The sequence below is a fragment of the Paramormyrops kingsleyae genome, chromosome 1 (genome assembly GCF_048594095.1).
Source record: "Paramormyrops kingsleyae isolate MSU_618 chromosome 1, PKINGS_0.4, whole genome shotgun sequence".
Lineage (NCBI taxonomy): Eukaryota > Metazoa > Chordata > Actinopteri > Osteoglossiformes > Mormyridae > Paramormyrops > Paramormyrops kingsleyae.
Window position 1 is genome coordinate 3,870,786 of NC_132797.1, and position 27,871 is coordinate 3,898,656.

A 27,871-nucleotide genomic window follows, 5' to 3' on the forward strand; every position below is an offset into this window, starting at 1 on the left:
TAAGACCGAGCAACATGTCCGCTTTATAAACAAAATTTTGTTAACCAAGCAGGGTGAATACCAAGGTTTAGCATGGCACACATAACTAAAAGTGCCTGGTTAGGGGGGGGGGGCGGCATTAGGAACAGCTGGGCCATTTTAAACTGGAATGGAAAAGGTGAAAAGGCAAACAGAAACAGGGGGTTTATTCATGACAAGTTCCTTTGCTTGAGGTTACATCGAGGTGACAACACATCTATGACCAGTGCTACCTTTGAAAGTACCAGTGTCCTCTTCATCCACAAGGCTCTCAAGCCACAGGCCTGAGTGCAGCTCCATCTCCCAAGGGCAGTACTCCCCCTCTACCAGCAGGGGGAGACAGACCCCCAATAATGACCCAGACACGGCAGGCCATGAAGACCAGGTGAAGGACACATACATGAAGGAATAGAGAAGGATGGGGACAGTGGTGGGAAAAGGTAAGAGAATACAAAGCAAGCAGAGCAGAGGAAGCTCCAGTAAGCTGACGAGAAACAAACTCATCATAAAGCAGGACCAGTTTGCCAATAGTCACAGGTTCAGTACAAGGTAACTCTTATTGATTCAACACTGCATGAACTACACCAGCCATTATGGTGCATTAAATATAAATGATAAAATAATATAGAAAACAAAAATAATGAGCAGAACACAAATTATTCGTTAGTCCAATGGTAAGGCAGTCACGCTGTGACTAATGCTAAACTCCTCTAGAGGTCATGATAGGACGGGATGGCACAGGGTGGAAAACAGTGAGCACAGGGTTCTTGCAGGTTTCAGTAAGTTAAATTTAAGACCTTTTTAGACCATTATGAGTAAAATTTAAGACCAACACAATGCAGTACTAGAAACATTCAAATGATACCAGAAACTCTCATATTTTAAGTCACTCATATCCTTAGCCCAACATCCACATATCATATGTGTTTACAAAGTGTGTTTTAATAAGTTCACATGTGTTTAAAGCATGTGGGAGCGGTATTTTAAGGCTTAAACTACAAAAAGGTTTAAGTATATGGTCTTTCTATATCACGGATTTTCACCTATCGCTGATGGGTCTGGAACGTAACTTCCGCGATAGGCAGGGGATCCAGACCCATCAGCCATAGGTGAAAATCCGCGATATAGAAAGACCATATACATAAACATTTTTATAGTTTAAGCCTTAAAATATATAGTGATCCCCCGCCTATCGTGGAATTTATGTTGCAGACTGATCAGCGATAAGGAAAACAACTGGAAACAGCTGATAAACACAGGGAATCCACACGGGGTTAACGAGGGGGCGTGGCACACGGGAGGAGCGGACGAGCGGGGCAGGACATACTGCACTTTTAATCAGATTTTTTAGATTTTCTAAGCAATTTTTATTCAAATAAGTTTTTTTTTTCCCATCTCTATTTTGCTTTTTTTTGTCTTGGTTTAACTTTTTAAAATCTTGTTTTTATAAAGAATATTAAATAACCGCTGTGTATGATAATAAAAACTTGCCTTGCCTTACCATAAGGAGACCGAGAAACGTTCTCCTCAAGACCACACGAACAACTAAAAACTATATGCTGGAAACTAAGACATTCACAAGGTAACTCCATGAAAAGCTCTGTAAAAGTAGAAATTTATTTTATGATAAGATAACCTGAGCCAACTGGCTAGTAGTTGCCTTTTAACTGAAAAAATTCACTCCAGTCATCAGAGAAAAAAAGTTACTAAACACACTAAATCAAAACATTTACATTGCAATAATGTATGGCATGAAATAAACTTGTAACTATATCATTCAGTAATACAAATAATAAAACAACATACCGTTCACATTGGCCTCAAGAACTAAGTTAGGGCTTGATTCCCTGATTCTTGATTCTTAAATTAAATTTAAGACATAGGATGAAAATCTGGGCATTTAAGAAATTTTAAGGCCTTAAATTTAACTTTCTGAATTTTAGACTTTTTAAGACCCCGCGGGAACCCTGGAGCAAAGCCCCGAGAAACTGGTTCTGACTGGAGATGGGATAAGATGGGGGCGGAAGCAGCCAGGGGTAGGGCACTGCAGGGATGTTTGTACTCCATCTGGAGGATTAACAATCTGCACATCCGGACGCACTTCTGGGTCTGGACCGCAAGCTAATCTCGAGTAGATAGTTTATTTTTCAGGAAAGACAGTGACTGTAGATTAGCAAAATGAAATTTAAGATGGAATGATATGCATTTACCATCACTGGACTCCTCCTCAATATCCTCTTCCTCCTCCTGATCCTCCTCTCGGTCCCCCTTTGGCCCAGCCTCCCCCATGTCTGGTGGACCCACTTCAGCCAGGTTCTCCTCAAGTTGTGGGGTCTCTTCCCAGGCTGCCCGCTTCGAGCCCCGGGCACCGGGATGCTGCCCATGCTGCTCTGGCTCCTCCTCTTCCTCCTCCTCTCCCTCCATCTCTGACTCCGAGCTGCCATGGAGGAATGAGACACATTAGTTAGGAGAATTCTGAGATAGGAACAGGGAGTGGCCTGGGGGCGTGACGCACCTGGAGGCTTCCTCCGCGTCCGTGACCTTGTCCAGAGCACTGCTGAGGTTGTGCTCGGCCAGCGTCTCCTCTGGCACCTCCTCCAGCTCCTCCTCGCGCTGCAGGGACAGCCGGTAGTTCTCCAGCTCGATGCGCTCCGGTGTGCCACGTGGACGCTTGGCCAGGCCGGCCTCCAGGACACCGTTTACCTCTGCCACTGGGGAGGGAGGAGGTGATGGGAGTGTCGCGTGAAGGGGACAGAGACACTGAGGCTCAGGCTCACAGCACCGCAGGGCAGGCACACACGATCCCCATGAGGATGGAGAAGCCCAGGGAAAGAGAGAAAAAAAAAAAACACACCATCTGCACCACACTCGCTGTAATCACTGCCTCACAGTTAGGCTGAATTATCTTCAGGTTAGTCTTTCACACAGGATGCTGCCACCTGCTGGCGCAATTCAAAGTGGGGAGAAACAGAAATGCATTGTGGGACTGTGACCAGCCAAATGCTCCTTCTGTTTTGGAGCTTCATATGCAGTATAACAGCATATCACTGTCATGCTACTATTGTTTGCACAATTATTTGCTATCTATCTCAATTTGGCATTTTTGCACACTTCTGATGCTAGAAAAGCATCTGTCATAATACTGTATTAATTCAAACTAGTATTGTTACTGCTTTAGTCGACTGCACTGTATGTTGTCTTGTACTGTACTATTGTATTGTTGCCGTTGAGTTTCTTGCACACTTTCTCTCTTTGCTCTCTGTATAGTTCTGTCCTGCCTGTACTTGTGTAATATTGTGTTGTTTCTGTTGTTGTTCTTTGTGTTGCACCTTGACCCTGGAGGAACAATGTTTCCTTTCACTGCGTACTCTGTGTACGGCTGACCACACACTTATACAGTGCGGTGCCACACCCACCACAAGATGAATCACCTCAGGGATGAGAACCCGAGGGCAGCCGTGCAGCAGCTGATACCACAGCACCACACTAGTCTTAATAGGACAGTGAGAGTTTTTTACGGTGGCTGGAGTGCCAATCCTGCCACCAACCCCCAAATGTTTCCCTGTAAGTTGGAGGACCTGCTTGCAGGGCTGGGTGTAGGTTAACGTCATACCCAGGACAAAGCAGTGGGGGTTAAGGGCCTTGCTCGGGGGGCCAATGATGTAGAATCACTGCTGGCATTCACTGGAATCGAACCAGCAACCTTCCGATTGCTGGCGCAGATCCACCAATAAACAACAATAAACCTAATTGACTTGACTTGAAATATTTCAAAGACTGAAAACTGAAAATAAAAGATAAATATTTCTTGATGTTAGACAAATTTAACGCCACACAGAAAGGGAAGTCTAGTCACTTTTATTAAGATTTTTTCCAATACTCACAAAGAATATATTAATATGTAATATTTTATATTTTTACATAAATACAATCTTTAGTACCTTACCCTTCTCCCATCCTCGGAGCAACTCTTAAAATAACTTAACTGGAACTATGCGTTTCTGAGCCTGTCCTCTATCCCCCTACCAAACCAATCAAGAAGTTTTTTTCTTCTTTTTTTTTTACTTTGCCATCTGCAAACCTAACTCTAGTACTTCTAGCTCTTGGTCACCTCAGGAAATGGTCGAGATTGGTCAAGTCTAAGTGATGTGACCTACATTTAACAGAAATAACCTCATCAAACAGTTGATGAAAAATTAAGTGTTACCTTAGTGGAAGGTGCGAAAGACACGAGTGACTCACTACTATGCCACATTCAGGGAGTTTCAATTTAGTCCCGCAGTGAGCTAGCAGGTGTGAAGGGATGGGAAACAGCCCCCAAAGCATGCGGCCATGCAGCTGACCATGCGGCGCCAGCGCCCCTAAATGTGCAGCTCAGCGGGGGAAACACGCAACGCAGCCCACGCTGGCTTTGCACATCTAAAATTGTTTGCACCGAGCAAAAATAATTCATGCTAAGATTTGTAAGCTCCATGCATTTCAATTAGTCTACCCTACATTTATGATGAGATGATTAGATTATTCACAATACCTTTATATTTATCAGGAAATTAAAATTACTCTATAATAATACTACACAGTGGCAAGATGCTAAAAGATTAATCACTACGCACATGCAGTTTGCTAGCATGTTTGGCTCACTTATGCTAGTTAAATGCAGTACTGTTTATAGCCTAAGGCTTAATGGATTAGAGCAGAGAGGCAAGAGAGAAAGATAACCAGAGAACCAATAGCAAGCACTGGTAGAGGCGCCAGCTCGGAGCTGCTCTGACAGAAGGGGGGAAAGGTAAAGCTCACAGAAGGACCAATTATAAGCAGCGATACAGGCAATAGCTCTTAGTGAAGAGGGAGGGGTCAGTGTCACACAGAACTGCCAGCGGCTGCCTTAAGTTTACAAAGTAACTTTCAACAAAGGCAGCCAGGCACAATGCAGCCGTTTTTGATTAGCACGCACACATTTCACGAGATAAACCCCTATGATGGTGAGAGAAAGCAGCAGGCAGTGTTAACTGCTATAATATGAGCCCGAGGGGGCAGCACACACATTCGCTGCCCTGCACCAGCCGCAGCCTCCGAGGCGCAACCTTGGCCACATTCTGCCTGGCTGGCTTGTTTCACAGATGAATGTGTGAGCGAAGGTCTGAAGACGCAGCATTCTGAGGAGCCCCAGGCCACCACCATCGTGCGGCTTAATGCCGGATCGATATTTTGGCAGGCGGATGCGCCCTCTAGTTTCCGAAACCGTCAAAAAAGGGCAGAATGTTGCATCTGCAGGGGGCGAAATCTCACCGCAATACAATGCAAGAAAAGTACACGGGATGACAACGAATCAGCAAGGCAGGAGGCCAGTCGAAGATAAATTTACACAAAAAGCATGAGCTAGACCGGCAGGTAAAGAGAGGTGTGCTACAAAAAGCTGAGCAGGACATTCAGGGTGAAACAGGAGAAAAGGTACAGGCAGTATGTACACAGGAAGGGAAAATCTAAAGGGCGGTGCACCACCTGGTGGCAAGTCCCAGATACTGCACGCAGCAGAGACAGCAGAGAGCCCCCAAATCCCAGGGACAGATCAGAACGGGGGGTACCTGGGGGCCGGAGTTCTCCAGGGGACACGGTGGCCATCGCCCGTCCCGAGGAGTCTACTGCATTGGGGGCGGACGGGGTGACCTTGTTTTCCTGGGGGGTTGGTTATGACATGTTTACAGAAAGGTAATAATGAAGTGGGAGGAGTTTCTCCTCCACCTTAGTTAAATAGACCTCACAGAGAAGGCATGTCACCTTTTACAGTTAGCTTATAATTAAAAAAAAGTATTAACTTTTTAAACTGCATAAACAAGTTATGCACAAATGACATCCTACTGCAGTACAACCACAGCATTACTCAAAAGCGGTGAAGACCTTCTCAAACAACACAGGAAGAAAGAGGCTTTGGGAATTTCCAGTCGGGCGTACCTTGGTGATGAGCGGGGTGGCGGGAGCTGGCCTCTTCCTCTGCGCTTGACCAGACAGGCGGTAACAGTAGTGAGGCTTGCAGTAAAACTTCCCTGTAAGAGAGAAGAGGGTTGATGGGGAATACCAACCAACAGAGCACGCTCTGGCCTACAGCCCGCCCCTAAGCCTGCAGGGAAGGGTTTCCATTGGTCCTAGGGGGTGGACAGCAATGCCTCATTGGCTTAAGTTGAGGAGGCTTTTTGAGAGACCCGAACGCTGCCTGGTTTTTGTCCGATTCCCAATTTGACGCGGGTGCTGGGTAACACAGGGCATGCCTGTTCCTACACGAGAGCCCATCGGCGGTCAGGGTAGTAACGGCCACCCCTTCCGGCACCAACAATGTGCTGGTTATGTGAGAAAACAAAAGAGGAGCTGATGGCAGCGCGGGACGGGCCACAGCGAATTCCAGCAGGGAGAAGCTGTACCCATCAGCCACACAACCCGCCCCAAAGGGCTCTCTCGTGGCATGCTTGTGACAAAGCAGCCCTGGACTGGTAACTGTACCCTTTCACACGCTAATTCTGAGCTTATGTATGAAATAAGTGCCATTGGAGGGATTTGAGTGGCTCTGCGGGTTGGGACCCGGTCCCCTGTTCAGAGGGATGCTACCATCGATGGCCCTTAAACAAGGCCATTAACCTCAGTTGCCCCAGTAGTGCAAGATAAATGATGACCCTGTGTTCCAACCCCTGCATTCCAACCCCAAAACTCACTCTCACTAAGGGTGTAGGGGGCCAAAACTTTACGTACACAAAGGCTAAAGACTCCACATGACCAAACATTTCCTTTGTGAAGTTAACCAATGTAGTTCATTTCCATAAGCAGTAACATCAAAATAATAGCTAAGATACTTTATTTCACCCTTTATGTGTGTAGCCTCAACAGTATTGTCAGTCTTAGGGAGGCAAAATGGGCTGTATGAAAACTACCTAATTTCATTTACATTTTATTCATTTAACAAACACTTTCATTAAAATCTTGCTTGCTTATTGGCCATGGGATTTGAACTGGTCACCTTCCGAACACAGACATAGTGATCTAACCTGCTGAGCCATACATCGCCCCCATGAGGACAAATATGGTACTACCATTGCTGCTGTCACCCAGGAATGCGGCCACACGTACCGTCCTCCAGGTCAAAGGCGTAGGACGACAGGCGCAGCGTGGTGCCACAGTAGTCGCATTTGAAGCAGCTGCGATGGAAGAACTTGCCCTCAGCGCTCAGACGCTCCATGACATAGACCCGCCGATGGCAGAAGTAGCAGACATCGCTGCCTCCTATGTTCTGTGGAAACTCCTTCCGCAGGGAGCACTGTGGGGCGGGGGGGGGGGGGGGGGGGGGGGGCACAGCGTTAGAGGAGCAAACTATTTCAGGAGACCACCGACTCGAGCCAGAAAAACTGAGACAGCACCCTCTTTGGATCAGGTATGGAATGACAAACTATTACCTTCACCCTTCCTGAAATTACTATATTTTAAGTCATCAGCTGCACTCAATACAAAATGAGAGCTGTGAATAAAGCATCAAATCCACAGTGGTGATGATAGGGTTAAAGCCGCAGGAACTCCCAATTAGTCCCCTCTGCTCCTACGGGTCCCCCTAAAGGACAAACAGCACTCAGCACAAAGCGGACCTCCATTAGTCACTTCAGTCTGTCGATGCGCTCCTCATGCCGCTACCATGGTCTCTTACCAAATCCTTCTTGTTAAGGAGGGTCTTGGGTTCCTCCTGATTCTGAAGCTGATTGACTAACTGCTGAGCCAATGAGCTCACTCCCCCTGTGTACATCTTAATATAGCTCTACCAACAGCAGGAGAAAGGACAGCAATCAGTGAACGGAAAGAGAGAAGAAACATCCATCAAAAGTACCGGAAACCCGAAAACTACAGAGCAAGCACGTCTAGGCATTCATGCTTGACGCAGGTGGGTTTTATTCAAACAAAACAAGCAGTGATGACAATTCCCATAATACACAGTAAGGCTCCGGCTGTGGTGAAAGCAAGGTGACATTACTGCACAACCAAGCCAAACGCCCGTGCGCTTGACGGATCAAGCGTGCTGAGCAGGACTGCCATCTAGACAGCTGTGAGGTGCCGCATTTCCTGAGCACCACTGCGAAAGCCCCCATGGGGTCACACACCAAAGCGTTGCGATGTTGCTCACAGAAGCTCCTACAAGAATATCAACCTCGAGGCAGAGAGTGCAAGCAGCAACCCGTCATTTCACAAGCCTCCTGACCCCAGGGATGGATCAGAAAGGTCAGGCCTTCACTGAGTATGTCTCGAGAGGACCGGGCCTGTTGCAGCTAACTAGTCACTAGCCCTAAGCGTTTCATTGGAGATGTGGGGTATCTATGAAAGTACAACGCACTCTAACAAAACTCGACCTGAACCAAACCCCCAAAAACGTGAACATCTGAAAACTCGGCGTAAAAACAAAACACAGAGCAGTATTTGGCTGTTAGTCTGTATGTACAGCAGGGAAAATAAGTAACTATCAAAAATAAGTTGTAAAAAGCTGTTAGAAAGGCCCAGTCAAGCAATAGAAAATCTACGGAAACAACTGAAGATCAGAGTTCAAATGAGAGGCCCCTGGAACCTTCAAGATATGAAGACAGTCTGTGTGGAAGAATGAGCCACAATCACACCTGAGCAATGTGTGCACAGGAGGCGCCCTGAAGCTGTCATTACCAACAAAGGCTTTTTATTAAATTAAATTTCAGTAAACGTGTTCAATACTTATTCCGTGTGTCATTTCACTTTATTACATATAATTTATGGACTTATTTGTTTTGATTTCTTTGTATGTGTAGATTACTTTGGTTGTTACCGACATTTGATGTAAATTTCATAATAGCGGCCCCATTAGAAAAATATTTACTGAGAAAAATGTTGATGTGTTCAATACTTATTTTCCCCACTGTATATTATTTGTAAGAGACATTTATAATAAGCTGTTTTATTCTGAGTATAGGCTACAACAGATGAAAATTAGCCCATAGAGCCAACTTGCTCATTAGGTCTCTTTCTGGTGATCAATAAGCACTGTTCCTGTCAAACAAACCAGCAAACAGTACCCACTGCAGCAGCATCACTTACAGTGACACATCTAAGTTACTCTTGCAGTAAGCTAGTAACGCCATAAATTTAAGAAACCAGTAGTAGCTGAAAATAACCTTTTTAAATTTTTTAAATTTCAGTTACAGCAAAACGAGACTTTATGATTTTGACTTTGAATGTCTTAGTTCACGAGACTGAGGTCAAAAATCAGTATACTCCACACTCTACAGTGAAACCCCAGGTCCTCAGGCATGGATGTCCCACAGTTAAGAAGCTGCCCTTTGATGATGAGTAATGAGCTCTACAGTATAACAGAGCCTGACCGGCAGTATGTCTGTGTGAGCCAGTATTAGCAGAGTGTAGCACACAGCCTGTTCTGTGGGGGGGGTGACAGGGCTAAGGTTAGTGTGCTATACCACAAAGGGCTTAGCATCAGGGGGCAAAGGTCATCACACCACATGCGAGGCCTGAGCCCAGCTACCTGTCGAAGGGCGTTCGAGGAGGACAGGACACGGGCAGAGCGCAGACCACGAGACAGGTGCCACCGCTCGATAAAGAAGCATGAAGGCTTTTTGAAAGGCTCCAGGTGAGAGAAGAGAGCACGGTCAGACAGGAAGTGAGGACCGAATCAGGCAAGTATACAAAAAGGAAAGAGTAGGTGGTTTACCAGATGTCCTGGCTAAGATTTCCTACTGATTTCCGCCCTTTCAAATCTGGCCTCCTAATCATCTCGCATATCTAACTGTTGAATTCTCTCCTGCCCCTTTAACCACCTTAGCTACTGCATGGTAAGCATACTGGTGCAGAATGGCTGCCGTCGCATCACCCAGGTGGGGGGCTACAGAGTGGTGGGGGTTAAAGTGGCTCCCCATTGGTTCCTTTGGGTGTCTTAAAAAGCACTAAATAAATCCAACATTCATTCATTCATAACAGAAGCCAGCCTGAGCTCCCTCTTCAAGGCTTCAGCAAGGCCTCATTTTAATCTGACACTTGTTATATTGTTGTCTAATTGAAGCTAACATTGATATTCTCCATTTCTTCCCGTCTAAATGGCCTTGTGACAGATAGGGGGCGCTGTTTCACCTGTGGCTTCTCAGGCTTGTCTGTAAGCGCAGAGGCCAGACAGGCGGCCCTCTCCTTAACGCTAGGGATGTGTGCAGACACTTGGTCCTCTGAGGAGGGGACCTGCGACTCCTGCAGGAGAGAGGATGATTAGCTCAGTGCGGCAAAGGGCAGAGCCCAGAAGTTACAATGGTTAAGCCACACACTCCAGTCAGGCACAGCCAAAAGTCGGGGGTCACCATCCCAGACCAGGCTTTGCAGATGCAGGGAGAGAGGCTGGGGTCCAGTTAAATGAGACACTGGGGAGTGACATTCCATAATCAAGCAGGTCAAGCTTTTCAAGAGCAATTAACGTGTTTAATTAAAATAATTCACCTTATTGTGTTAATTAGTAAAGGATGTACGTAAGGCTGAACACCAAGACTGCCCTGTAGCAGGCGTGAGAGACCCCTGGTTAATATGTCATGTTACAGACTGCTCTATAGCAGGCGTGAGAGACCCCTGGTTAATATGTCATGTTACAGACTGCTCTATAGCAGGCATGAGAGACCCCTGGTCAGTACGTTATGTTACAGACTGCCCTGCACCAGGCATGAGAGACCCTCAGTTAGTACGTCATGTTACAGACTGCTCTATAGCAGGCGTGAGAGACCCCTGGTCAGTACGTCATATTACAGACTGCCCTGTACCAGGCATGAGAGACCCTCAGTTAGTACGTCATGTTACAGACTGATCTATAGCAGGCGTGAGAGACCCCTGGTCAGTACGTTATGTTACAGACTGCCCTGTACCAGGCATGAGAGACCCTCAGTTAGTACGTCATGTTACAGACTGATCTATAGCAGGCGTGAGAGACCCCTGGTCAGTACGTTATGTTACAGACTGCCCTGTACCAGGCATGAGAGACCGTCAGTTAGTACGTCATGTTACAGACTGATCTATAGCAGGCGTGAGAGACCCCTGGTCAGTACGTTATGTTACAGACTGCCCTGTACCAGGCATGAGAGACCCTCAGTTAGTACGTCATGTTACAGACTGATCTATAGCAGGCGTGAGAGACCCCTGGTCAGTACGTCATGTTACAGACTGATCTATAGCAGGCATGAGACACCCCTGGTCAGTACGTCATGTTACAGACTGCCCTGTACCAGGCATGAGAGACCCTCGGTTAGTACGTCATGTTACAGACTGCTCTATAGCAGGCGTGAGAGACCCCTGGTCAGTAAATCATGTTACAGACTGCCCTGTACCAGGCGTGAGAGGCCCTCGGTTAGTACGTCATGTTACAGACTGCTCTATACCAGGCGTGAGACCCCCTCGGTTAGTACGTCATGTTACAGACTGCTCTATAGCAGGCGTGAGAGGGCCCAGATCAGTAAGTCATGTTACAGACTGCCCTGTACCAGGAATGAGACTCCCTCGGTCAGTACGTTATGTTACAGACTGCCCTGTACCAGTCATGAGAGATCCTCGGTTAGTACGTCATGTTACAGACTGCTCTATAGCAGGCATGAGAGGGCCCTGGTCAGTACGTCATGTTACAGACTGCTCTATACCAGGCGTGAGGGGGCCCAGGTCAGTGAGTCATGTTACAGACTGCCCTGTACCAGGAATGAGACCCCCTCGATCAGTACGTTATGTTACAAACTGCCCTATACCAGGCATGAGAGACCCTCGGTTAGTACGTCATGTTACAGACTGCTCTATAGCAGGCGTGAGAGACCCCTGGTCAGTACGTCATGTTACAGACTGCTCTATAGCAGGTGTGAGGGGGCCCAGGTCAGTAATTCATGTTACAGACTGCTCTATACCAGGCGTGAAGGGGCCCAGGTCAGTAATTCATGTTACAGACTGCTCTATACCAGGCGTGAGGGGGCCCAGGTCAGTAATTCATGTTACAGACTGCTCTATACCAGGCGTGAGGGGGCCCAAGTCAGTAAGTCATGTTACAGACTGCTCAATAGCAGGCGTGAGGGGGCCCAGGTCAGTAAGTCATGTTACAGACTGCTCAATAGCAGGCGTGAGGGGGCCCAGGTCAGTAAGTCATGTTACAGACTGCTCAATAGCAGGCGTGAGGGGGCCCAGGTCAGTAATTCATGTTACAGACTGCTCTATAGCAGACGTGAGGGGGCCCAGGTCAGTAATTCATGTTACAGACTGCTCTATAGCAGACGTGAGGGGGCCCAGGTCAGTAATTCATGTTACAGACTGCTCTATACCAGGCGTGAGGGGGCCCAGGTCAGTAATTCATGTTACAGACTGCTCTATACCAGGCGTGAGGGGGCCCAGGTCAGTAATTCATGTTACAGACTGCTCTATACTAGGCGTGAGGGGGCCCAAGTCAGTAAGTCATGTTACAGACTGCTCAATAGCAGGCGTGAGGGGGCCCAGGTCAGTAAGTCATGTTACAGACTGCTCAATAGCAGGCGTGAGGGGGCCCAGGTCAGTAAGTCATGTTACAGACTGCTCTATACCAGGCATGAGGGGGCCCAGGTCAGTAATTCATGTTACAGACTGCTCTATACCAGGCGTGAGGGGGCCCAGGTCAGTAAGTCATGTTACAGACTGCTCTATACCAGGCGTGAGGGGGCCCAGGTCAGTAAGTCATGTTACAGACTGCTCTATACCAGGCGTGAGGGGGGCCCAGGTCAGTAAGTCATGTTACAGACTGCTCTATACCAGGCGTGAGGGGGCCCAGGTCAGTAAGTCATGTTACAGACTGCTCTATACCAGGCGTGAGGGGGCCCAGGTCAGTAAGTCATGTTACAGACTGCTCTATACCAGGCGTGAGGGGGCCCAGGTCAGTAAGTCATGTTACAGACTGCTCTATACCAGGCGTGAGGGGGTCCAGGTCAGTACGTCATGTTACAGACTGCTCTATACCAGGCGTGAGGGGGCCCAGGTCAGTAAGTCATGTTACAGACTGCTCTATACCAGGCGTGAGGGGGCCCAGGTCAGTAAGTCATGTTACAGACTGCTCTATACCAGGCGTGAGGGGGCCCAGGTCAGTAAGTCATGTTACAGACTGCTCTATACCAGGCGTGAGGGGGCCCAGGTCAGTAAGTCATGTTACAGACTGCTCTATACCAGGCGTGAGGGGGTCCAGGTCAGTACGTCATGTTACAGACTGCTCTATACCAGGCGTGAGGGGGCCCAGGTCAGTAAGTCATGTTACAGACTGCTCTATACCAGGCGTGAGGGGGCCCAGGTCAGTAAGTCATGTTACAGACTGCTCTATACCAGGCGTGAGAGGGCCCTGGTCAGTAAGTCATGTTACAGACTGCTCTATACCAGGCGTGAGGGGGTCCAGGTCAGTACGTCATGTTACAGACTGCTCTATACCAGGCGTGAGGGGGTCCAGGTCAGTACGTCATGTTACAGACTGCTCTCTAGCAGGCCCGTTTTCACACAAACTTCAGGCTTTCCACCATCAGCAGCACAGACCCAGGCTGGGCTACCTGACAGAGGGAATCATGGGAAAGGGAAGGGCTGCCGGGACTGAGACCCTGAGACTGGTACCACTGCTCTAAAAAGGAGCGCGAGGGTTTTTTCATGGGCTACAGACAAGACACAGGAGAGAGACAGAAACAGAAGGCAATGTTATACAAGGAAACAGAAAATGCGGCAAAGGAATCAGAATTGTTTTAGAGAGTAAAAATGGAAAATTATGCATGAAGTCTTAGCTGTGAGTGCTGCACTGGCCACAAAGACACCTCTGTAATCAGGAGGTGGGCTGCACCACGTATCGCATGTGTCTTGTATAAAGAGAGGGGGGGGGGGGTGCGTTGTTTCACCTGTGGCTTCTCAGGCTTGTCTTTAAACTTAGAGGCCAGATAGACATTAGGGGTGTATGTAGCTGTTTGGTCCTCAAGGGGGAGCTGTGGCTCCTGCAGGAGAGAGCAAGTTGAGCTCTGGATGGAGAGTAAAGACTGAACAACCCAAATTAACCAGACCCAGCAACACCATGCAAGGAATTTGAACTGAGCTGATTAGAAATTAACTTGGAAGAGATCTAGGCAACAAGACATCCCACACAAATACTGATATGCTATTACACCTATAAAAAAAAAATCAGACATTCTCCAAAACACTGTACCAAGTGTCCTTGTAACACAAGCTCTGCTTCATGAAGAATCATCAGCTACAGATTTAAATATCAGCCAGTGCACCTTAAAATGAGCTCCAGGAAGGCAACAGAGGGACAGTCTGTATCTCCCTCAACACAAACAAGTCCCTAGGAGGATGAGAACTCAACACGACACCACGGGACCAGCATCACCTGCCTCTTGGAGCGACAGGTAGGAACCGCAATTAAATCCAGACTAGCGAAGTCCAGATTACCAGGAAAAGTTCCAGGAGGAACCCTACTCTAGTGCCCCTCAGCATTTTAGATATCCTGACTTACGCTAGTAAAGCACTCAGCTGCATCCGTGAATCAATTTAGCTACAGGTGCCACCTAAAGAAAACCTCAGCTGGTAACCAGGCCCAACCTAAAGGGAGTAACAAGAGGTTTGAGAGGAGAGAGTGTGACAGCAACGAAGAACAAGAAAGGGCAAAGGGCGTGCCAGAGACTGGGCACGAGGCGTCACCTGCGCATGAAGAGAGAGCGAGGAAGAGGAGGAGAGTAGAATGATTTTCTTAGGGCAGCTCCGCGAGCCGGAACAGCTTCTGGCCTTCAGGAGATGAGAGGGGACAGGATCAGTGCAGTCATTCCTCAAATACGCCAGAGGGGGTCTCGTCTACTGGCTGTGCCAGGGATCAGCTGACCTGGCACAGCACTAGGTGCCCACAAGCACACATGCCACCTCATCACATCTAAAACTTCCTGTGAACAGGAAGTGAGGTTAGCGTGCAGCAAACCGGGACGATTGTCCATTAAAGGTGAAAATTGCTGTTTAGGCACATTCAGCCCTGACAAGCCCATCGCAGGAGAGACAGCTCAAGAAGAATGCGGCCATTCGCATTCTAGCGGGAAAGCAAGCCTGCAAAACGGGATATGTGAGGAAAGGAGCGGCGCTCGGAGCGGGACTCAGCAAGATGCCACTTGCTTGAGGGAACGCTTCCTTATGTGGGAAGCCAGCTGACCTGTCAAACAAGGATGGATGGTGAAGCGCAAATGGGATCGTGCCAGCCCTTAAAGCGATCACGCTACATTTAATATAACTATACAGAAGCTATTCTAAATAAAAAGTCAGAACTTTCTGCTTTCAGCCACAGAAATATCTATAACAAAAAAAATGAACTGGTCAACACAGGGAAATCTGGAAATGCTGAACCTTACACATGTTGATTTGCCCTTCATTTAATGTTATGGGGATGAGCTTAATGAGGAATACCTACAGAGGGCGCTAGAGTGGAGACAGCCCGCTTGCCCCTGCTGGGCAGAATCCTTTCAGAATATCATCTGTTCCTCCTCCTGCTCAGGGCCAGTGTCCAAACATACCTAAATCACCGAAACCACCTCCCAAGGAACGCCATCCTTCGCACTTATATTGCTTCTATTGTAAATCTGAGCACAAAATCTTGTAATCAGCCATTGCGTCTACAGGCCACTGTGATGGCAGTAAATCTAGTACCTATCCATCGTGTGGGTTCCTTAATGTTTACAGGGGAAAACTAGGGTGACCAGATAATCCGTGTCTGGGAGGAAATTTTAGCTAGAACAGGATTTGTATACTACCATTACAATTAAAACGACATGGATGTAAACGCTTAAGTTTAAACACTTAAACGCTGAGTTCTTGCTGTGTGCTGATTGGTCAGTCTCCATTAATCATGCATGTGTCACTGATGTTAATGTGAAACAGCTGGACGAGTCCTTCAATGAAGGAAACAAACCAGTTAAAGTGCAAGAAGAACTGAACTAATTAGCCAAACACAGGAGCCTTTCGGTTTTAAAGAAGTTTGTCAAATCTGACGTAGCTCAAAGCGTCCTCGCTAACATGGATTATCTGGTCACCCTCGGAAAACACACACTCAGACTGCCATAATGCCCAAAAAAAAACTGACAGGGATATTACAAGACTGGGGGGTTTGTTACTCTACCTTTCTCCAGGCGGGGATGTGGACAAGGTACAGCGGATCATTCTGGGACACGAGCGATGAAGAAACAGGCAGCAGAAAGTCCAGGTTGGGCATTGAGCCCCCCCGTGTCTGGTGGGGGTGCATGTGGGCAAATCGAAGGAGCCCAAGGAAAAGCCCACCCCCCCAAGCATGAGGGCGTAGTGTAGAAGGAGAGGAGGCAGAAAGAGAAGAGAAAATAACTGATGGGAAGACATGCTGGTTGAAATGATAGATGGAATAACAATTATGAACTTTATGCTAATCAAAATAATAAAGAAAGCAGGAAACTGTTACAATACAATCAGAGCTGGAACGTGTATCATTATAATCAGAGTCCAAGCCCACAATTCCAGTCCCCATGAAGAGAGCAGAGATTTAGGGAGTTTGTTAGGGGAGAAAATGTGAGTGTGAAGAAGGGAGCGCAGCTGTCACTAGGAGAGGTATAGCAGTAACATGAGGCGCACGCACGCACGCACACACGCACACACGGGAAAATGTGAGTATGAAGCAGGGAGCTCAACTGTCACAAGGAGAGCTAAAGGTGTAACGTGACACTCTCACACTCACACACACACACACACACACACACACACACACACAGGTGGGGATGTAACACTGAATATGCCATATCGACTTGAATGGTTTCTTCACTTCAAAAGGCACCAGCCGTTTGAGACCATTAATCCATTATGGACACCGAAACCTCAGCGAAGAACACAGTTTCCACAGGAATTTAAAACATTTCTCCCCATCCAAAGCTGGTTCAGCAAAATTTGGTGCAGAATTTAACTCCTCCCAGGTTCTGTACAGCGCAGTCTGACAGAGATCATCATTCTCAGAATGGAAACTCACACTTCTGCATAGCTGTCCTCTGGACCATTAGGGGTTAGTGTACCCCACCTTTCCATACTAAACCCCAAATATACATCCACTTCCATAATGAAGTGTGACAGCGAGAGAGCAATAGAGGGAAAGATGTGTTATTCCTCAACAGCCCCCTCCTCCGGACCACCCGCCCCATAAAGCCGGGTCAGTGAACTGGCACGGCCCTAACAGGAAAATCTCAGCGCAATACGACTCCGTTACCCGCGATGCCAGGCCAAGCCAGCCCAGGCCAGTCACGCAAACACCTACAATCTGTAAACAAACATCACCGACACGGTAAGTGAGGGGCTGCCATGTTAATGAGCATCAGGCCAGTTAATCGCTAACAGATTTTCATAATTAATCAATACTGCACTTAAACACACAAGCAGACCCTGAAGGAGTGCAGCTGAGCGGAATTAGAGAGGTTAGGAAGGTACCATCTCTCTCGTATCCACGGGGGAGTCCCTGTGCACACCTGTCCAGGAATTGGACACATTTGCACGGCTGCTCACCTGTCTCTTCAGGCCTGAGGAAGGCACGGGGGCGTTCTCCTCAAACTTGGCCAGCAGCTGGGACGCCATGGACTTCACTTTGTTGTTGTTGTTGCCGCCGGCTACGGCATCAACCCGGCGCTCCGTCAGGGTGGTGGCCAGACCGGGCCGGTCCTCACAACGGACCCTCGGGAACCCCTCCTGGGTGTCAGAGACAATATGGCTGAACCCTGTGCAACGAATCTCAAGCACATTCTGAACGGCTTTATTTATTTATCCAAGCAGGACAAGGCATGTGCAGCAACACAGAACCCCATCAGGAGACAATGGATAAAACCAAGCTTCTAGAAACCAACACACACTGTCATCATAAAAATGACAGCCGGTCACTGCTTACATCTTCGGTGAGGCTGGTTCTCCTCCTCTTGCCTTCCAGCTCCTTCTGGTCCTGAGGGACAGTAAGGAATGCCTGCAGTTACACACTGACATTTTCGCGATTTACCAGTGGGCATCATGCCAGAAGAGGCGGGTGATCCGGACCTTGGGATTACGCTTGCGGGTGATGCTCTGTCCAAGTTTGCTCAGGAAGGAAATCGGAGACTTTGTGCTGGCAATCAGGGCTGCCTTGTCCTCTGGACTGAGGTTGTTGTTCTCTGAAAAGCCAAAGGAAAAAAAAAAAAAGTTTCCCCAAGGCCAAGGGCCACACGGCATGCGTGTTGCTGATGACATTCCAGCACTCACCACCAGGGGGCACCGTGTCCTTAAACATCTCATAGAACTGGCTGAGGTACATGACCATGGAGAGCTTGTCGGGCTCCCCCACTGATGCCATCTCCTTGCCAGTCATGATGGGCGAGATGCCAAACTCCTGTTCGGCCACATCGAAAGCTAGCTGGTTGTTTTTCTCCAGGTCTCGCTCCTCTAGGGAGTCAAAATCACTGCAGGGACACAGGAGACCCATGGGTGGGAGGGGAGAGACATAAGCACAAAATGATAGGGCAGATGCCATGGCCATATCGAGTGTCCGCTCAAAGCTGCCCCACCATCGTGTGTGTTTACCACGCCCACAGATTAGCCACTAAAAGTGCCCTGAGCGCACACGAACACTTCTATAAAAGTTGGGGAAAAAATAACACGACATCACTAGACGTTTAATGGCATCTTCCACAATTCCTTGATGAACGGATGAGCAGGGGTGGAGCCACAGAGGTACTGGCCGGAGCTGAAAGGTGATTGGCCCTCGGAGTGCCTCCTCCTCTGTCACTCACCGATTCAAAACATCATTAGCTGATAAGGTTTGCTCCTCTATGAATGATGGCCCCTCGCATGCCACACACCTCATTAAATCCAAGAATTGCCCCTGCGGTTGAATATCCCGGAGAAAATTCACAGGCTAACTGATCAGCGGTTGAGCTGGGTCACGGACAAGCTGCCCTCTCTCCCCAACAGGGCGCATTCGGGGGGGGGGGGGAATCTGTGACTCAGATCAGTCGCTGCTCACTGCTGCCATGCAAACATTCTGCCGCACAAAGACTACAGGAGACGGTCGCCAACGTAGCACAGCGGGATTCAGCGTAAAGACGACTCCCATTACGGGTCTAGTCCTGCACGGCTTCTCCCATTACAGAGCTCCTGGGTGCGGATCTCAGCAGGCTTCTCACATGAGGTCGGGCCGGTAGCGGTGGATGATGGCACACAGGGCCAGGCCACTCTTCCAGGACGTGGTGAGGTCGGTGACGCTGACATTCCGGTAGCCCTGTGTCTGTCGCTGACACCAGCTCAGCAGCTTGCTGGATCGGGCGATGGAGTCTGCGGAACACAGCATGGCACCACAGTGACTGACACAAACCCAGGGCCCAGTGTCGCCCAGCCAACGGCTCCGCCAATCCCAAGGCGCCCAGTTAGTCACATGACCAAAGTCCCAAGGTCTAATAGCCTTATAACTATAAAGTTGAACACAGATTACGTAGACTGTAAGCGTTACAAAATGCTAATCAATTGTTAGTTATTACCCTGCTGATCAGTCAGTAAGTCAAATTAACCTTCCAAGATGCCATAATCCATTTTTTCTGTAAAACAAAAAACTGTTTTCTATGAACTGTAATTGGTGAGTTTGAAGCCTCAGTGTTAAAATGAACAATATGGCCAAATTACTGATTCTTGACGGGCTTCATGCAAATTTTAGTGACTGGTAATTTTACCTTCCAAAATGTTCTCAAGCTGACCATATTCTAGGACAAGAATGACACATTGTTATACTTCAACTGCAATAACAGAGCATTCAAGTTTAGGGACACGCATACTCACCGTAACAGAACCATGGATAAACCCAGAGTACCCAACAGAGGCCAGCGTAAAGGTGGTTCCTCACCGTTTCGTGTTAGCTTGGGTGTCAAACCGTTGACTGCATTCTCCATATCAATTCGTGGGTCCCTGCACTCCCCTGTGTCTATGAGGTGTCGCACCTGTGAACGGCAGTAATGCAGGTCACTCCCCTGGTGGCGCACGCTGGTATTACACAACATTAACATTGGTATGAGACAGGCAATGCAGGTGAGACACACCTGGTTGGGCCTGAGGGAATGGAGGTTGATGTTGGGGTAGCGTGTGGTAGGGTCCACACTGTACTGGCTGAAGTTCTTGCTGACATTCTCGGGGGTTGTCTGAGGAAGGAGGCGATAGATGGTCTCCCTTTGGGGGTGGGGTGGGGGGGGGGGGGGTTAGTGAGAGATTACTCCCTAGTTACCATGGGCATTTTTTAGCTTAGCAGAGCCGGGCTCATTCTGATCAGTCAGCAATAGAACGATGTCATACAGGTGGCTGTGTAACATGCGGTCCACCCACCTCTCAGCCAGCACCTCCAGCGGCGCGGTGCCCTGGGACCAGCTGCGCACCATCCAGGCCGAGTCCAGGGCTGCCAGGAAGCCCCTGGCGATGCCCGTGCCCATGGGCCAGAAGGGCTGCAGGGGGAGCCACGGCTTTCAGCATTCGCACCTCCATGAACTACTGCTCTTCGGCAAATTTGATCAAAATGTCTGAACTATCATCTCCACATCTCTCGCGCGCCCCCCCCACCACCTCCAGCTGACAGCACGCTGCCCATGCGCCCCCTCACCTCCAGCAGGCTGTCCCCCACCAGTGCCACCAGTAGCTGGTGCCCGTTACGCTGTCGCACCAGCGCCGCGTTCTCAGACGCGTACATGCAGGTGAAGTCGAACATGGCCACGTCCGGCTGCCCGTAGTGGTTAATGGCGAAGTCCAGCGTGGGCAGCTGCTGGTTGGTGGAGAAGTCGGCAGCCTCGCGGGCGTAGGCCAGCAGGGCAGCCTGGTCCACGTTGCCCCGGGAGAGCAGCAGCTCCGTGTCGGCATGGTCCTGCGGGACGGATGTTAGCGTTAGCGTTAGCGCGCAGGGACTGCGACATAGTGCCACATGTGTCAAACAGACGCAGGAAGAAGCGAAGAGACACACCACCCTCCAGACAGTCATCAAGCTCAGCTTGACTAGATACAGCCAACCTGAGATACATTAACATCAGCACATTTTCCGAGGGAAGAGTCCAGCACTAAATGCGCATTTCATTTGGTGATTTTAAACATTTATTACGCCAGGGAGCACTTTAGTTGATCATTTGCTGCTTATTTTGTAAGTGTGTTTATATTAATCGATACTCCATCATTTCCAATTTTTCCAAGCTGTGCAGGAATTTAACTCAGTTTAATACAATCGCAATAACTGTATTCCAATTCATATGACTTTAACCAAGCAGCTGCTCCTGAAACAACAGCTCAATAAAGCCTAATTAAGAACTCCACTGGAGTAAACATGAGCACATGTGGTGTGTTATGAGGACTGGAACCGAGCAATGGTGTTGCCAGTGCGGCAGCCAGTGCGGCAGCCAGTGCGGCAGCCAGTGCGGCAGCCAGTGCGGCAGCCAGTGCGGCAGCCAGTGCGGCAGCCAGTGCGGCAGCCAGTGCGGCAGCCAGTGCGGCAGCGTCACCACGCAGAACCAAGAAAAGGAATTCCTAACCATTACAGTCCTTAATATACACAAGTCAGGCTTCTGGAAACACCGGGATTTGTGGTGGAATTAGGGCGTGCTCTTTAATTTTACATGCCATTCCAGACATACAGTACTGTATTAGGTACCAGGATGATGCATCCCTGCTAATCCACGTAGAAGCCACTCTCATCTCTAACAGCAACAGGGGGAAGCTGGACCATGTACCACACTTTCAGAGACCTCCACCCCGTGGCTGCATTATGCTGACGTGCTACATCTGGATTTCAAGACGTCCCACAGAGCCGAAAGCTCAGATGTCGACATTCCATCATCACGCGTCGGTGTTCAACCACCACAGAAAAACATGGACTAAAAATGAACCCAGTGTGGAAGAACTCCCCAGAACAGAGATTAACCAGATTCCAACATGCCCTGCACCTCGCCGCTTGGGGTCATTACATCCAATGCCCCTACGCCATCCGGTCACTGACTAAACAGAGTGACCAAACAGAGCCTCCGACTGAGATCCGGGAAATTCCAGAGGGTCAGTGCCCCTGTCCAGGGTCTCGCAGTTTGTAAAGACCACACAACTTGGTCCGAATTGACACAAGAAAAAACTGAAGCTGGAATTTCAAAAACTGCAGAGTCCACAAAGTTTATCGATGCTGAAATGAATCTGTGCCTTTCACGGCTGATGTGAGGCATGCATCAAAACACGGACTTGCAAGTCAACAGCTCATCAAAGTACCACCATACAATCTCCACAGAAAACTCAAAACAAGACAGTTACCATTTCTTATGAACAGCACAATAGATGTTTCAATGTCAGAATAACTCACTCAAACACCACAGGTCCAGAACCTAAACAAATACAATTGGAAGGCAAAACCAACCTGTTTCAACAAGTAAATCCAAATACCCAAGACAACCTTTTAATCTTGAGATTATACTTCCTAAGAAAACTGTCAGAAGACTGGCATTGTTCAAAGTATATAAAGTTCTCGTTAAGCGTGGTTCAGCTTGTTTGCTAAGCGGGGCTGTTCCATCTGGCAGGCTGTGTGTGTGTGTGTGTGTGTGTGTGTGTGTGTGTGCCCCAGACGTGCCCCCCGCCCCCAACCTCCACCCCACCCTCCACGGGAGGCTTTAATCACTCACATGCAGGATGACTCCCTTCTCCAGTAGACTTTGTTTTTTGGCAGTCATGACAAAGTAATGCGTGTCATCTTTGTAGTAGACAATGTTTTCCAGGTCGATTCCTAGGAATCAGAGAGAGAGAAACTTATTTTCCTACCCAGGAACCCCCATCCCCATTTTCCACCACTTGGGCTGTGGTACTTTCCCCTCAATAGAGGATTGTGGGTAACGCCAGTGATTATACAGCAACAGACATTCTCAAAGCCCTGTCAAGCTGATCATCTCTTAATTGAGAGGCTCTTCTGACCACAATTAATGGTCCACATTTGGTTGGCTCCACTGTTCCTCCTTCAAAAAGCATCAAACGAAATGAACAGACACTGCGCCTAAGCGGATGAGAAAGGCCTACCTACACAATGATGAATCGGCAGATAGCCCTGCTTTGCTGTTCTGCATTTCCAGCACACATCGCTCAGGTACGGCACTGCAGAGAGGAGCTCACCTGTGGCCTCCCGCAGGTCTTGGAAGAACTTCTGGTTGAAGATGAAGGCCACGCCACTGATCTCCTCCACCTTAGCCTCAGCCGTGGTGTTGCGGTTGATGAAGTTGGCCGTGATGGCGATGGCCAGCTTGCCTCTGAACTCCTTCCTACGGAACCCTGGGTGACCGGAGACAGGAAGCATCATCTCACATATCATGCTGCATGGCACCATAGAAGGGGAGTGAGGCGGTGACACCGCTTGGGAACATAAAGGAATCGACAGTAACAAGGGGATCCCCCTTTTATTTTTACAGCTATTTCCTACTGTCTCTCCATAATCTTCTTCTATCACCTGACTTAGCAGTGATAAGACTTTGAGCCTCCAACAGTTAAATGGGCAGACAGACACAGCAGCAGGTACTAGAGGAGTTAGTCATTGAATTGGTGTGTGTGTGTGTGTGTGTGTGTGTGTGAGAGAGAGAGACAGAGAGAGAAAGGTAAAGGGTTTCCAAGTGATAAAAGACATCAGTTTGAACTCTGTTACTCATCCCAGTAGATACTTAAGAAACGGGACACACCAACACTATCCTGGACAAAGATCCACCTCCATCTGCGAGGGGCCAGAAGACTGTCCTTACCAGGCAGAGTGTTTCTTCTACCATCTGCACCAATGACAACGTCAAACTCCAGCTCATTCACAGGATGTGTCCCTGGGGAAACCTCAGCTCTCCATCCTATCCCTAGGAAACACGGTACAGGGGTTCCGCTGAGCCTCTCCAGAAAATTAATCATTTCATCACACACTCAAATCATATGAATAAAATACCTGAATCTGCACTGAGGATAAAAAAAGTCTCTAAACAGCAGGAGTACAACAGTGGGCAAGCAGGAGCCAAACTTACTCTCATTCTCCTGGTCCTCTGGTGGCTCGACTAACCCCTTGAACTCAGCGTTGACATGGATCTCTATGCCCAGCAGCAAAGCGACCTTTAGCAGAATCAGCTGGAGCTGGCGGATGCCTAAAGAAGAGCCCGGCTGTTATTTCTTACTCGGCTCAAAGCGAGGATGGCACTTAGGGTCAATACAGAGATGGGCTCCTTCTCCAGAACTGGAGTAAAAACCTTCTCTTTCAGGGTCTGTCATCTGTCTGCCAACCCTGAGGTTAGACAGAACTTACCACCCTAGACACCCTCGAATGCATTTTCTAAAATCTATCATTCATCTGCTCTTGGGTAATTGTTTACAAATAAATTCACAGGGCAAATTGGCTCCTCCACTCACTGATGTGGTCAATGGCTCCAGCGCAGAACTTCCCATAGAACTTTTTCGCCCCAAGGCCACGCAGGTCCTGGATCGTGAAGGGCCAGAGGTGCAGCACATTGTTGCGCGAGAAGGCATCCCGCTTCTCCAGCAGCACCACCTTGGCTCCCAGGAAGCTCAGCTCTATGGCCGTCCGGAGGCCACATGGTCCCGCACCGATGATCAAGCACTGAGAGGAGCAGCAAGGGAAAAAAATCCTATCAAGACACTAGCCATCACCAGTCACCTGCAAGTTGACCTAAACCTGGTAAAAAGTGACGAAACGGTTTAAGGGACAAGAGATAATTAAGGTCGGTATAACCATGACCGCGAGTGAAGATCAGGTGGGCAGATCAGGAAGCTCACCCTTGAGTTGGTGCAGGCACGGCCCTTTTTATAGTCTTTATGGCCGGCCCTCTTGTCCAACTTGGCCCAGAGGGCCTTGGCCTTCCAGTAGTTCAGCCTAGACTTGAGCTTGTGGTAGAAGATGCGGTACTCGCTGGGCTTCAGCTCTAGGAAGTCGCATAGCTCTTGGAAGGACCGAAGTGTCCCTTTGCAGGTGGTCGCCTGGACAAAGCGGTCGAAGAGGACATGGGACTGGTTCACCGACTCTCCTCCATTTCCGACACCGCCATCCCCCATGGTCCAGAGGCACAGCTGTCCCCCCCGGGCACAGGTGGCTGGGACGGGCCCCCTCACACTAGCTGTGCCTCCAGTTCACTTCTGACCTTCAGACATTGCTCTACTGCCAGGAAAACAAGACAGAATGTCTGTCACTCACAGTGACCACACAGGCGTGGGCATTATGCAACAAAATCCACATCAAAAGCTTCCAGAATGACAAGGAAAACAAAGTTGCATGTGTGGAAAATATCAGCAGGACAAAATGTAAGGAAGGTACATTTTCTACCATGTCTGACGACAACTGCGAAGACATTTTTCTAAGAAAAAAATCCACAACCGTCATTCTCTAGTTTCACTAGCATAGGGTTGCAAGTTGGATTTTCTACTTAAGATTTAAATCTCAACTGGGTTCCACATCATGTAATTATGGCTATTTCTGTTCTTTCCTGTGCTTCAGAGTCTCGTCACAAAAAGTGCCCTTGTCTTACCGTGTAACCAAGAAGTACAGAACAGGATGCACCATCACATACTGCGATAAACACAGAACAACCAAGAAACACCCTAAATTATGTTAAGAAGCAGATCTCAGAAACGAAGTCTGTGCCATGGATCGATCATACTGTCACATGAACCTGACGTCTTATCTAATGGCACGGACCAATAACAGGAAGCCCTTTTCTTCACATAAACCCAACCAGGACAAAGGCAGGCCTTCGAATCATAATATTGGAGTGCAGCACTAAAGAGCAACGGCAAGATCCATGTTTCTCACAAAGCCCAAGCCCAAGCCATGTCAAAAAACATGATGAAAAATGGGGCTTCACAGAAGAAAAGAAGGGGAGGGGACACTGACTAAACCTCAAACCCCAGGACAGTCAATAATGATAACCAAGATTCAAGATATGCAACCAGAAAGGCCCCAGTAAGGTTTTCCCAGGTGCAAAACAAAGATTGAGTATTTTTGACTTTCTGGCTGCTGTAGTTCCATTCTTAGTGAACTTTTGTTCTCCACAGTTCACAAAGTACATTTTCCCTGCTTTCACATCTTCACTAAATGAAAATTAACATCTCCCCATAATGACAGATTATAGACAAAGACAGGGTCGGACGATTAACCAATCCACCTACGGATGATGAAAAATCCCGAAGGAGAGGAAATAAGCTTCAATAGGACAATCTCTTCTATATGCCAGACACTTCATGTGAAACTACAAGATAAAAACCAGATTAAAGATTAAATCTTTCCAGTGAAATTCATCAACTGGAATCATTCCTCGGGTGCTTGTGGACATTGCAATGAGGGAAAAGAGTGCAAAGCCTAAGCCAAAAGTCAAAGACTGATCTATCTTGCACAGGAAGGAGAAGCTCCCTAGTTAAACAGAATCATTCTAATATCATGAGAGATAATGATAGTTCTGCAGCTAGTGTCTACACTATCCCTAAACCCAACCTTCTTTGAGCGCAGAGAGCCATTGGCCTTTAAAGCTAAACCAGCAGACAGCAGTGCGCAGCAAGATCAAGCATAAAGAGGCCTGCAGACAGCACACTGCAGACAGCACACTGCAGACAGCACACTGCAGACAGCACACTGCAGACAGCACACTGCAGACAGCCTTGAAGCTGGTGCCCAGGAAAACCGGAGAGGCTGTGGCAGGCCAGGAGCTGACAGTAGGTAGAGAGAGGGCCCGGTGGGAGCTGCTAAGAAAACACGGCGCTCTCAGCTCACTCAGCCTCAGCACAACCCCTTCCTCTCCCCCGCAGGATGGCACACCTGGCCCACCCAATGACGGCCGATATCCTTCAGGCTCAATGCAGCCCGCGCAACTAAAAAGGCTTCTGTGAGGGATGAGAGATGGAGTCCACAGCTGAGCTAGGTTTTCTGTGGCCCTGTGCCCATAACCAAACGTTATCCCAGCGCTGTGTCATCAGGACAGATTTCCTGAGGCCTACAGGAAACATCCAGAAACACGCTGGAGTCACATGGCAGATATCCAGAACCACTTTCCCCGTTGCTCCTACATTAACGTCTAAAACAGCGAACGAGAATCTCCAGGCCACACAAAGACCAAGATACCCATTGCTGGTAATATCTCCAGTACTTCCCTCTCTGAATCACAATAGTGATGCAGAGGCCTACGCTCACAGCTCCGGAATGTGCCAGCCTGTATCTGGCCCTGTGACAGCAGCCTTATGATCCTATTCATTAACTCGTCCCTGACGGAGATGGGGGCCTCTGCATCGCATAGAAATCATCTGATGACCAAACCCCTTCTGCAGAGTCTCCAGACCCCATCAGCTGTGACTCACAAAAGACTTAATACAGCAAATGCAAAAAAAAAAAAAAAAAACTGCTTGCTACAATGAAATTATGTTTCTAAAAGATAAAAGATAGCAATCCAGGAAAATCACTTTTAAGAAGTTCAGAAAGATATTGTGCGCTACACGTTTACAGACCAAAAGAAAAAAAGTTCCCACATAAGTGTGCATGTGATGACTCAAACAATATCCACCTTTCTGTTAACGTGCCAATTACTGCCAACATCCTATTAATATGCAGACATCAGCAGGTCATAAGTATGGTTACAGGTGACTCATCATTGCCTGAAACATCATTGGTGCCATATGTGACCAGGTACTTAAAAATCAAGACCAGAATATCTGCTTCTATGCTCTTCTTTACAATAAATAAATAAAAGTGACAAAGATCACATCAATTCAATTCATTATGCTACTTAAAGTCCTTCAAAATGGTCAAGAAAAAGAGCTCTTCAATAAACAT

At 48.2% G+C, this 27,871-nt stretch overlaps 1 protein-coding gene across 21 annotated transcripts in view; it reads right to left on the reverse strand.

Moving 5' to 3' along the window:
* Nucleotides 1-27,871, reverse strand: part of LOC111833245 (protein-methionine sulfoxide oxidase mical3a-like) — a 74,371-nt gene that overhangs the window by 19,119 nt on the left and 27,381 nt on the right. For 9 of the 21 annotated variants that reach the window (XM_023791303.2, XM_023791311.2, XM_023791308.2 and 6 more), the window contains 29 exons: nt 24,835-25,213; nt 24,451-24,658; nt 24,072-24,188; nt 23,808-23,909; nt 23,191-23,346; nt 22,710-22,810; nt 20,669-20,926; nt 20,398-20,513; nt 20,118-20,244; nt 19,925-20,018; nt 19,755-19,784; nt 19,215-19,362; nt 18,295-18,491; nt 18,094-18,206; nt 17,951-18,001; nt 17,575-17,754; nt 16,178-16,285; nt 14,722-14,805; nt 13,926-14,018; nt 13,590-13,688; nt 10,153-10,263; nt 9,551-9,649; nt 7,703-7,810; nt 7,135-7,321; nt 5,971-6,062; nt 5,604-5,694; nt 2,534-2,729; nt 2,229-2,455; nt 252-341 (listed from right to left, as the gene is read on the reverse strand). In XM_023791303.2, the coding sequence (XP_023647071.2) occupies nt 252-341; nt 2,229-2,455; nt 2,534-2,729; nt 5,604-5,694; nt 5,971-6,062; nt 7,135-7,321; nt 7,703-7,810; nt 9,551-9,649; nt 10,153-10,263; nt 13,590-13,688; nt 13,926-14,018; nt 14,722-14,805; nt 16,178-16,285; nt 17,575-17,754; nt 17,951-18,001; nt 18,094-18,206; nt 18,295-18,491; nt 19,215-19,362; nt 19,755-19,784; nt 19,925-20,018; nt 20,118-20,244; nt 20,398-20,513; nt 20,669-20,926; nt 22,710-22,810; nt 23,191-23,346; nt 23,808-23,909; nt 24,072-24,188; nt 24,451-24,658; nt 24,835-25,110 (3,859 nt within the window). In that variant the 5' untranslated portion in view covers nt 25,111-25,213. Of the gene's footprint in view, nt 1-251; nt 342-2,228; nt 2,456-2,533; nt 2,730-5,603; nt 5,695-5,970; nt 6,063-7,134; nt 7,322-7,468; nt 7,610-7,702; nt 7,811-9,550; nt 9,650-10,152; nt 10,264-13,589; nt 13,689-13,925; nt 14,019-14,721; nt 14,806-16,177; nt 16,286-17,574; nt 17,755-17,950; nt 18,002-18,093; nt 18,207-18,294; nt 18,492-19,214; nt 19,363-19,754; nt 19,785-19,924; nt 20,019-20,117; nt 20,245-20,397; nt 20,514-20,668; nt 20,927-22,709; nt 22,811-23,190; nt 23,347-23,807; nt 23,910-24,071; nt 24,189-24,450; nt 24,659-24,834; nt 25,214-27,871 lie in introns of those variants that run through there. The other 12 variants (XM_023791317.2, XM_072717805.1, XM_023791320.2 and 9 more) reach the window with 8 other exon arrangements.